The 12,467-nt window shown below is 38.0% G+C and overlaps 1 protein-coding gene across 1 annotated transcript in view; it reads right to left on the bottom strand.

Moving 5' to 3' along the window:
• The window catches only part of MGAT4A (mannosyl (alpha-1,3-)-glycoprotein beta-1,4-N-acetylglucosaminyltransferase, isozyme A), an 86,941-nt gene that overhangs the window by 45,219 nt on the left and 29,255 nt on the right, over positions 1–12,467 (bottom strand). The window contains exons 2-4 of the mRNA XM_009323569.1: positions 9,172–9,339; positions 6,552–6,692; positions 4,379–4,512 (exon numbers count right to left, since the gene is read on the bottom strand). Of these exons, the coding sequence (XP_009321844.1) occupies positions 4,379–4,512; positions 6,552–6,692; positions 9,172–9,339 (443 nt within the window). The remainder of the gene's footprint in view (positions 1–4,378; positions 4,513–6,551; positions 6,693–9,171; positions 9,340–12,467) is intronic.

Below are 12,467 nucleotides of genomic sequence, written 5' to 3'. Positions count from 1 at the left end.
CGGGGGGGGTGGGGGGCTGGGGCACCCTCTCACTCCCTGCGCTTTTGCCTTCGCGGGTTTTGCCGCGGTTTTGCCGCTTTAGGAAGGGTCCCCCGGCGCGATCCTCCGCTCCGCAGCCCTTCGCCTCTGTGCTTCCACCTGTACACACGCATACACATACCATGCAATACACATGGAACAACAGAGTGAGATTTGAAGAAGCAATATGCAAGAAAGTGTAACATGCGGACTAGTGCTCCAAGAACAAATGGCTGGTCAATTATTGCCTAGTCAGATGCAATCAGCAGCGCACAGAATTAGCAAAATGCTTTTGCATACCTGTAGTGTCTTCTGATTCTTACTGAAATGATTTGTCTTTCTGATACCTTTGGTCAAATCAAGGGCGTATAGTCTTCCCAGCATGCACTGATTACTGTTTGTACAAAAGACTGTGCCAAGTGCAGTCACTGATTAATGAAGTGGACTGACAATAATTTGTGATATATTTAGAACAAGTCTGAGATGCATTTTATTCATGGTAAATGAGATCTCCCCACAGGAAAAAAAGCAAATTTGTTTAGATATCAGAAAAGTATTTTAATTTCTCTCGTATTCGGTATATATATATAAAACATATATATATTTGTGTATATATACACGTTTGTTGTTCCACTATGATGATGTAAAGTACTTCAGAAACACGTTTCCCATGTTAATTTCAAACCATATTAAATAAAAATACTAGACAACCATTTTAATCTGGAGTTCATATTTTCATCAACCTAGAGCCTATAGTTTGTTCTGAAAGCAAGTTCTCATACAGAGCCAGTTTATGAGATTTGAATTGCTTGTTTCAAGTCATCTGATAAGCTTATGAACTAGCTACATAGTGAAGGGGAATAAAAGGATTTTTAAATACAGAGGTATAATGAATCATGCCTATTTATTAGTCATCCTAATGAATACCTGCAAATTATTCTGCAATAAAGTTATTTTAACAAATTGGAGAACACAGACATATGTCAGTTACTGGGACAATTGCACAGTTTACTGTCAAGCAATTCTGGTAATTATTTAAATTGGTGATTAGATATCACATCAGCTGAGATATTTTAGAATTCCTTGAACTTCCAGTATGGAAATTTACTGTGTATAATTACATTACTGAGAAATATCCATACAGTAAATGAATATGCAGATCTCTATTTAGCAACCATAATGCATCTATATTTACTAGCTCATCTGTTTACACATGTCCATGCTGTTTGCAGAAGGCCATTAGCTCTAATTTTCAACTTGTTTTCTAGCAAAAAAGTCAAATTTACAAGAAAGGAGCGAGATTGAACTGCTAAAAAAAATAGCAGGATTAAAGGAGTTTTTTAGGGTGCTTAGCACAAAGAGGTTACAGTCCATGACTATGGCTCCCAGCAATGCTTCTTAAACACTGTCAATTTGGTTTCTCAAATAAAGTCAGCAAGAAAATACTAAAATCCTTTTGAAATACCATTTTTTCATATAATTCTCTCATAAAAACATTTTTGTAAAGTCTTGCACTTTTTTTTTGTTGGTACAAGCTATAGACGAAGCACAGATAGTAATTTTAAGCTTATTAGCAAAATTACCTAACCTCACACTATGACCATTTCTTGCTGTACTTAAACTGCACAGATGTTGAGCAGAGGCCATACCTTTTTTCAGAAACTTTTGCCATCATTTTTAATACAAGCATAGTTAGTCAAAGTTCTAATGTATTTTAAAATAAGCCTTCATTAATGCACACGTTAATGATAGCAATAGTCTAACACATTTTAGGCTAGGAAACCCCATAGTCAAAGCTATTTTAAAAGCTAAAGCCCTTCCTTTTGTTTAAGGAGAAACAGAAGTCCACCGGGGGAGTAGGCCTTCCTTCAAATAGCCAGAGAAAACGCATAATAAACCTACACTTTTCATCTTGCGGAAAGAAGCTGAAATATACAGCATAACTCAGAAAAAACACAGCATAGTTCAGGATGAAGTATTTACTGTACCATATTATTCACGGAAAGAGTTCCCTGTAGCAGTTACAAAACAAACTACAAGATATTGAACTTAAGAAAATATAAAACATGGTCAAAGAAATAGTAAAGCAAGGAAGACATAAAATTGGATGTAGTAAAGAAAAAGAAATATAAGCAAATATAAGGAATGGTTATAACAGGACAAGAATTTAAACTTAGGTTCTTCAAATTTTCCCAGACATTCATGGCTTGCAGTGCCCATAGCAGATACATGAGTAAGCACGTAGTGCTGCTCTCAAAGAGGCAGATACGGAGATAAAATACAGAGGGTAACAGTATCCCACTCCGGAGCAAACCACACAATTCTCCTTGGGCACAGAAGCAATAGCTCCCATGTTAAAATGTTCAGTTCCTTCAGGGTTGCTTTTATAGAATCATTCCCAAGATGAAAGACAATTTCACATCACCTCAAAGAAGAAAGTTATTTAGCTATGGAAAACTCAGGTATAGCAATATGGCTTGTCTAAGGCAACAAGAGAAACTTGTGCAGCTGGGGACAGAGTGTGGATTCTCTTTACTCCTAAGTTTTGCAGGAAGACGAGAATCCAATGATAACACGGTCTTCATAGCTCAGACCTCCTTAAGCAAAACAAAATGAAACTCCAGTTTTAAACCTTGAAAAGAAGCCACACTAAAAGGCAATAAAATCACTCCAGCTAATACAGTGAAGAAAAATCCAGCGTTCCAGTAATTCAGAATGAATTCTGTTCTCTTGATATTCTCAACCAACGGATGTTTTAAGAGCATTTTCTGCAGAAAAGCAGTCCTGACAGATAGTTTTTGACTGACTGTCAAGAAAAAGAAAACAGAGCAATTTATATTAGAAAACTGTCGTGGTTTAACCTCAGCCGGCAACTAAGCACCACCCAGCCTCTCGCTCACTCCCCCCTGGTGGGATCGGGGAGAGCATCGGAAGGGTAGAAGTGAGAAAACTCGTGGGTTGAGATAAAGACAGTTTAATAGGTAAAGCAAAAGCTGTGCACGCAAGCAAAGCAAAACAAGGAATTCACTCACTGCTTCCCATGGGCAGGCAGGTGTTCAGCCATTTCCAGGAAAGCAGGGCTCCATCACGCGTAACGGTTACTTGGGAAGACAAACACCATCACTCTGAACGTCCCCCCCTTCCTTCTTCTTCCCCCAGCTTTATATACTGAGCATGACGTCACATGGTATGGAATATCCCTTTGACCAGTTTGGGTCAGCTGTCCTGGCTGTGCCCCCTCCCAGCTTCTTGGGCCCCTCCAGCCTTCTCAGTCGGTAGAGCATGGAAAGCTGAAAAGTCCTTGGCTAGTGTAAGCATTACCTAGCAACAACTAAAACATCGGTGTGTTATCAACTTTGTTCTCCTCCTAAATCCAAAACACAGCACTGTACCAGCTACTAGGAAGGAAATTAACTCTATCCCTGCCGAAACCAGGACAAAAACCATAAGAATCAGTTTTCAGGTACAGATAAAAAGTTTACAAACTTTTCAAGGAAAGCTTTAAAATGTGCTGATAATAGAACTAGAAGTATTAAAATGCCTATTTGATTTTCCACTGATTCATCCCTGAATGGACACTGGCTCACAGGATTAAAACCGTTTTCACAGTTATAACTAGAGGATTCAAATTTTAATCTGGGACTCATAAAACACTTTCAGTAGGCACTATATGGTTAGATGGATGAAGGTCAAACATATATATAAATTTCCCACTCTCCAAGTCAGACTTCTGAGAAAAACCATACAGACCAAAATAAGTACATGCAATTCCCAGCAGCCAAGAGAATTATTTCTGAAAGCATTCTATCATTTTCCTAAATTTGATTTCCACTAAATCAGAGCCGAACTGACCAAACTGTCCAACTGAACACTGTTTGAATTAATCCATGAAAAAGGTCTGGACTCACAATATCCACAGTGTCCAGAAAATAAAATCAGTAACAATCTGTGCCTAACATCTCAAACTGCAGCACTCATTTGAGGAAGGACTAAGCAGTAGCATGAAGAGAATGGGAAGAATCCTCCCTACAGCACCAGAGTACCTTAGCCGTTATTTTGATGTTGAAGGAACAAGGTAATTAGCACATCTCTGTCACTAGGTATAAGCATCAGAAGATTTGCAAAATAACCAGTCCACTAAACTTGTGTCCACATTTATCCCTTGATAAATAGAAAAAGCTGGGCTCTTCAGGATCGTTTCTCTCAGAAACACAAGACTGACACTGTCTCCTTTTCATGGAAGAAGACGGTCATCTGTCTACATCTTGAAGAAAAAGTAGATCCTCATAAATTCCTGAAAGGAGTGGTACTTGTAATTAAAGGCAGGTTAGAAACTGTATAAAAATATTTAAGTGATTACCTCTCCTATAAAGACAACCATAACACAATCCAGTTTTTCTTCAGGGGACAGCTTATCAATAAGGGAGTGGAGAGTTTCTGTAAGGTAAGACTTGACTTTTCTTTTCACTGTAGGTATTCCCATTACAATGGAAACTGAAATCAAACAAACCAGAAATGTACTTTCAGTGATTTCATACACAAGACAGAAAACAAAAATCTTATCTCGTAATAAAGCATTAAGAAATGCAAAGACTTAAAAGATGGAGATAACAGTAATTAAAAATAGTTTAAAAATACACTACCCATCATCAGAAGCATGATTAACATAATCATCACCAACACTCAGAGCAAACACAGCAAACAAAAAAAATCAGTAATCCTAGACATGCCAGACTATTGCATAGGTAATAATCAACAACCATGGTATTAATCAGATAAGGTGCACCAAGACTTACAGAGTGATTAAACTCCCAAACTTAGTTTTATTTTCAAATTGGCATAACCATTCTTCACAACTCAAGTATTTAACTTCTCAGAAGTCGTCTTTTAAAAATGACACTGCTGAAAAAACCTCTATTCCTTTCCTTGCACCTGATTTGGGTTCTTCTAGAAAAACAAGTCCAGGTCATCAGGATTGCCCAGAAATTCCTCACTGAAATCTGTTATCCCTGTTAAAAGCACCTCAAATGCAAAGCAATCTGGCCCCAGCTACAACGCTATTATCATTATCTTTCAGCTGGCCATTTGACTCCCGTGTTCCTTAACTTTCCCATAGTCTTTCTTCTGCACCCCACCCCGTACCCAGGGCTGGCTACCTACTAGGAACACAGCAGACAGCAGCAGGAACACAGTAAAAGGATAAAGCAGACTTCATGAAGTCAGCACCAGCATTCCAAGCCATCTGTGTGAAATGATTTACCACATCATAAATATATAAAATCAAACAACTATTAAAAAATGTTGTTTATCCTTCCTTATAGAGCCTGCTTTGCCTAGCAACTACACATTAATAAGCTCTGAATTTTTAAAACAAACATTCAAAAAGCACAGTGACCAGGAAAGGGGAAGATAGGAAAATAATTTTAACTCAGAATTTCCTCCCTCTTTTTAATTAAATAAACCTGATTCCAATTTCTATTTTGTAATTTCAAACATCTGTCATATATTCCCAGTGGGATATAATACAGGCTTCACTTGAAACAATAAAAGAATATGAGCCTTTTCCTTCCTGAATAACGACATTGAAATAAATGGTGGTTATTGTCAAAAAAATAACCCTATGGCTTGAGCCTGCATATTTGTCACACAAGCATGTCTTCTGTTAAAAGAAGGAGCTATCAAATTTGGTGAAGTACTGAAAAAAATACAGGCCAGGAGTAACTAATGCTTCTTTCAAAAGCAAGGAGGGGAAGAAAATTAAAAAAGAAAGGCCTAGTGGACAGTAACACGAGCCATTCAAGTCAGATGGCACACAGAGAAATAAGGATTCACTGGTGAGGCCTTCAAGCTTAGAGACACACACACACACACACACACACGCTTTGAGGTATATCAGTTTGGTTGGGCTTCATGATATTTATTTTCTAGAGCTCCAAGAGTGGGATTCCATGGAGCTATCCTAATGACCAAAGCTCAGAATTTGTGAGGATTAGGGAAAAAAAAGAGGCTCAACAGTATTGCACCACAACACTGATTTTCCCCCCCTCCAATGAATGTCCACATTTTATTGATGCAATTATATCTGATTATCCTAGTTCTCCCAACTCTAAGTTATACACTGAAATATATTGTTCAAAAAATCAGAAACATCAAATCTAAAATAATTATATCCATGCATGATTGCCCCACAAATCTGAAAAGCCAAAGGGATATGTCCATTAGCAGTTCAGAATCTGTTGTTCAGAATCTTGAACTTTGTTCCCTTTTACTTAGTTACAAAAAATTCATGCAAACTAAATGCTTCTTAATGTGTACCCTAACATGGGATGGGGTGTGATTGAGATTATGCAGAAAAGAGCAAAGCTGAAACCAAACTCCTTTCATCTTGGATTTCGTGCAAATTCCAAGAGATATCAATATCACACAAGTTAAATGAGATGTCCTTGATCTACCAAGTAATGCAGTAAATTATATTACTAAAACTAGACAGTCCTCCAGATATAAAACATAAAATAAACATCATATCAGCATACCTCCTGTCCTTCCAAGGCCAACCTGCACAGAAGGTTGAAGGCTTCCTTCATTTTTCAACAAATGAGGCAAATGGTAATAGATATTTGGCACTTGAAGAGATTTTCTACTTGTTAGCTCTTTTAACAATTTCAGCGTCTCATCTGCAAACATACATGAAATCAGTAATGCAGAAAACAAACAATATGAAGTTTTATGCAGTGGTAAATAATACAAAATTCCAAGCTTGGTCCTAACTGAAAAACAGAACAAATTATGCATTTTACTGAGGCATTATATCTTGTGTACAAAGGAAGTCTTTTCTCATTTTAATTTTTAAATAAACTATGGCCAAGATTATTTTCCACTCGGTAACCTTGCTACAGATATAGTTAATACTTACCTGATCACACAAGACTTGGTGTGTAGTCACAGAAGTAAAAAACGCTCCATTTATTTAGGGTGTTTTGGTTTGTTTTGTTTTTCCCAATGAATCAAAATGGGAGGCTTATTTACCTAGATTATTTTTTACTTGCACTTACAGAGCTCATCACCATGTAGTGATGCCACTGCAAATAACTTTTCAAAGCTACAAATACATACTGGAACACACTGCAGATACAGATACAAAACAAACATAGCATAAAATATACAGTTAAGATTTTTAGTATTTCTGCAATAAAATGAATGCTAACATGAATTTAATTTAGTCCATTAGAGTACTTAAAATAATTCTTGCTCTTTCTAGAATAATTGCCTCTCCGGATGTCCAGGTGGCTCTCAAAGTTGCAAGTAACAGTTTTTAAATTCCCCTGCTGTGCGTGTTGATTTTCTTACATCAAGTGTGAAAACAACTCTTATTTCAAATGACAAACATGATAGCATATGGACCTTTAAAAACTTATGGGCTTTACAATATCAAGTTAAGTAAAAAACTGTACTCATGGTTTCCAAGAAAAAACTGAATTGTGCAGAAGTGAGAAAAGTAATGCCATAAATGTCATTCCTCTCAGATTCTGAGTGTAGTTTCCACAAAGCTGGAACAGTTTTGTTGTGAGTTTTGTTTTGGTTTTTTCTAAATATTTATTTTCAGGTGAAACTAAATTCCTCACCACTTATAATCTTGAAAAAATGCTTTGTAATAGATGCCATAAGTAGAGATGCTAATTTTGATAGATTCCAATACAGGTACATTTTACTTTTCCTGCTAACATTTCCTTTAGCTTCAACTGCAAAAGCTGGACTAAAAATTCTCTCAAAATATGACAACTCTTTGTATGAATGAATAATGTTTTACATAAAACAATCTGGAATTCTTTCAGCTTCAAAGATAGAAAATACTTCATAGTATTATGCATACTTAAGTAGATTAAACTTAATAAAATCTATCGAATACTAAGTTCTGAGCACAAACGCTCAGGAATTCAGACTTCAGCTGACTTCCCATCATGGCTCCCCATGGAAAAAAGAGGATGTCCCAGTTGGGATCCAGACATGGTAGAAAGTTCAAAAAGAGGATCAGTAACTTCAGCTGCATCAGAAGAGAGTAACTCCCTGTGACTACATTGTCTATAAGCCAGCTAACTCATTTTTAGAAATAACTGTGGTAATAACTTAATCATAAATCCAGTATCAAACTTACATGACTTCCTCTATTTTTGTTCGCTTTAACAGCAAAAACATACACACAGAAGAGGAAGACAAGAGTCACAGACTATGTTAAATGTAACCTTTATCTATACCATTCCTGGAGATCCAGGGAACTATGGAGATCAGGTTGGATAGGCCATTAGTATCAGACAGAGCAATTCATCCTTAATATCAGCACTGAGGGCCTATAATTATAACCTTCCCCCCCAAAGAAATTCTGTAGAAGATAGTAACTCGTAGCACAAATGCAAGTAGATAAGAGATTCAAAAAGCTTGATCCAGTTTTTTGATTTGCAAAAATCTTTGGGTTTATATTCCTCATTAGGCCAATACTCACCAGAAAGTTTATATTTATTTGTTATTCATTTTCCATCTAGAATAGTCAGAGTGACTAAAGCAATAATAGTGTGATTTTAAAAGTTAACTTGAAAACTGGTGAGTAGTGCGAAGGCATTCTCTAATATTGCCAAACACAGCTCTCAGTAAACTTGAGCATCAGCCTCCAAAATGGGTAAAAACTTATGGAAGACTTTACCAGTTCAACAATTAATGACTAGTTATTAAAAAGGACATTATCTGTACATTTTACAAATCATAACCAATACCTTAGATAGCCTGTATGTTTTTACATCTTCCAGCTGACTTTTAAACATATTTTAATTGCTTCAAGTTCATCTATTTCTTAAACACTGTTTGCTCACCTTTCCCCTCAAGCTCTATTTAAAAAGTGATGTAAATTATTGTCAAAATATATTCAGTATGTTAAATAAGTAACCAGAAGTTCCAAACTTTTGGAGCTAGGCATGGAGTAAGTATTCAGTCCCTAAAGTCATAAGAATGAAGAGTGGGTGGATCATTAAGAATAGAAATTGGAAATCTGCACTGCTGAACAGTTTCATTCGGCTTTCTTGGTATTAATTTTTTATTCTATATTAATAAGAAGAGATATTAGTAGTGCAGAGTTATAAAACATAGCTCAATCACAGTATGTACCTGAAAAATTATTCATTGCATTCTTACTCCCATTTGTTTCTGCTACTGCACGCCTGAACTGCTCCAAGATAGCGTTCAGCTCAGAAGAGCGCTGCAGAGTGCGATGCTCAGCTATACGAAGACGTTCCTTCAAAGCATGAAATTCCCGTTGATATGCAATCAACTTTTCTAGAGAGAAAAAAAGATGATCCTGGTTATTTTTGGAAACAAACACCTACAGACAGATCCAACAAGGGTCAGGGACTGCTCAGCTATGCAGCACCTGAAATTCCACCAAGAAGAGGGCACAGCCCAGCACTATCCCGCCCGAGTTAGGCACCTTCGCGTTTACACAGCATACAGAGGGAAGAGTGAGCTGCACCAGCCAGGGATGCAAAGCAGGCATTGAGGGGGGTATGCCCCTCACTGTAGCCACAGACAGGGGCAACCTTTGAGTTCCCGTTACTCAGCACCACAAGGCAATTCTGAATCTTTTCCTGGAACAGATGCCCACAGACCCTTTCTTTTAAGAAGCAGAATAGGAGTGGTGCCTTACAAAAGCTCAGGTTATGCCTTTTGAAAGCCCCCTCTGAACACTTTGTAAGAATGAGTGGAATTTGACAATATTTCAGACATACCAATTTCAAACACAAGTTTTAACTTAACGATATTGTCAGGGCCAGCAAAAACAAAATTTTGATCAAAATCCTGCTAATGTAGATACATACATGTATTCTTTGAAAGGAGACCAAAAGGGCAACGGAAACACCAAAACTTCATTTGCTGATATGTTGCCTATGCCCTCGCCACCCAGCAAAGTAAGTATCTCTGGTTTGTACATATTTCCTCAAACCTCGTGCTCACCACCATCACTCTTCTTCAGCCAATCTACAGATATGGACTGGAGTATCTTGAGTGATTTTATACGTTATAATCAATATTCCAACCACACAGCTGTCATCCATAGACATATCTTTTTTGCTATTTACCTATCCATTCCTAGACTTTTAGTATTGCAATGGTAGGGAAGTAGAAGTTTTGCAAGCAATTTGAATCTCTTCCTGTTGCTACACTACAGTAATACATGGAGTAAAAAAGGAATTACAGTCAACTTTCCCTTGTAAATTGAAAGACATTGGAGGAAATGCAGCATTATTAACATTTATTTTCTTTTTTGTAGTTGGGATGTACTGTTCTGATTACATTTAGAAAACATAATTAGCTAAATTGCCCTCTGTTTTGAAGACAGAAAAATAAAAACATAGTTCACTACCTCTTAAAAACATTTCCCTTGCCAGCCTTATTTTCCTTTTTTCATTAAAACTAAATGGTTACTGCTTTTGTGCCAACACACCCAGAACACAGATGCTGGCCCACAATACAGTGCTAGGCACACTACACACTGACAACTGAATGCAGACGGCTATTTGAAACAGGACTTGGTGCTTTAGTCAGCAGTATTGAGAAGGCCAGGAAAATTTTCTGGAGTTGCTGGCATGAAGGACGTTCTTACTTGCCAATGATAACCCAAAGAAATCAAAGATTGCTTGGAACCATGTCTACTAGTTACTGTAAGGTTACAAAACATTTTAACAGCTAAATGAATATGGAATTGTATTAGTGTAGACGCCACACAAGTATGCGAATGATATCCCCTCCCCAAAATGAACGGATGATGGCAGGTTATTTCAGATAGCTGTTAATTTCTGTCTAAACAGGGAAGAACAGGTGAGCAACCAAAGAACATGCAAGGTTTTACTGGGGGCTTCCATAGCAGTGGATAGCCTCAGAAGCAGCCTGTAGCATCAGGTCTCCCTTCTTGTCTTTCTTCACGGTACAAGATAGCAGACAAACTTTGGTACTTCTGTTCTTCCTACTTTGAAAAGGCTAAACTCATCTGTGGCAGTCTGTATTTCTCCTGGGAAAATGGTGAGAACCCTATGGAACCTGTGGTTCAGACTCCAGCACCTCAAGTAGGATGAATTCAGGTCTTCCTCTCTTGACTTAGACAAATTCTTGGCAGAGACCATTTCTCTTCCTGCACTTACTAAAAGATATCAGCACATCAGGCACAGTGCTCCAATGATTCTGGTGCTCTAAGGAACAGCAGGGTCTTAGAGGGAACAATTTACCTAGGAATATGCCAAACAGTGGAGAACCGCAGTAGTTCCCCTGTCACCTGCACCTAGCAAACTCCATAATGCAAAATCAGAAATATCTTATTACTAAACTCAGTTGTAAACAGAGATTAAGATTTTTCTACCTCCCTAAGTCAGGTAGGCAGTTTTATCACATGAAGAAATGAAAACTGTAGTTTCGTGTTAAGAACTACCAACAAAAATCCCTTACTGAGGAGATGACACTTTCAGAGGAGGTGACTGTTATAACACCTTTAATTTACAATTAATATAATATGTCAAAAATAAAAAAGTAATTAGTTAATTTCTTTTTAAAGAAATTTAAAATTATATATGTAGAAGTAAACTTTTATTTTTATAACTTATCATAGCAGTTTTTGAGCAAAGAACATAGGACCCCAACTGTGGCACTGTAAAATAGAATCACAGAATCATAGAATCACTCCCATCTACAAGAAGGGCTTAAAGGAGGATCCAGTAAATTATAGGCCCATCAGTCTTACTTCAGTCCCTGGAAAAGTTATGGAATGAATCCTCCTGGGGGCTATCACAAGTCAAATGAAACACGTGATTGGGAAAAGCCAGCACGGATTCACCAAGGCCAAATCGTGCTTGACAAACATGATCACCTACTACAACAAAGTAACCTACTCAGCTGATGCGGGGTGAGCAGTGGACATTGTCTACCTGGATTTCTCCAAGGCTTTCAACACGGTTTCCCACAGCCTCCTCCTAGAGAAACTGATGCGTTACGGTCTAGACAAGTGGTCTGTCCGGTGGGTGGGGAACTGGCTGACAGGCCGCACCCAGAGGGTGGTGGTAAATAGCTCCTTTTCAAACTGGCAACCTGTCACAATTGGGGTCCCCCAGGGATCAATATGGGGCCCAACGCTGTTTAGTATCTTCATAAGTGACCTGGGTGACGGGATCAAGTGTACCCTGATGAAGTTTGCCGATGATACCAAACTGAGTGGGGAAGCAGACACTGGAAGGGAGAGCCACCCTGCAGGAAGACCTGGATAGGCTGGAAGAGTGGGCTAGCAAGAACCTTATCAAGTTCAGCAAAGACAAATGTAAGGTCTTACACCTAGGAAAACATAAGCCAGGAGTGCAGCACAGGCTGGGATCTACCCAGCTGGGGAGCAGCTCTGTGGAAAGGGACCTGGGGGTCCTGGTGGA

This window comes from Pygoscelis adeliae, unplaced genomic scaffold, assembly GCF_000699105.1.
Source record: "Pygoscelis adeliae isolate BGI_AS28 unplaced genomic scaffold, ASM69910v1 Scaffold50, whole genome shotgun sequence".
Lineage (NCBI taxonomy): Eukaryota > Metazoa > Chordata > Aves > Sphenisciformes > Spheniscidae > Pygoscelis > Pygoscelis adeliae.
This window is presented reverse-complemented; position numbering and strand designations above follow the sequence as displayed.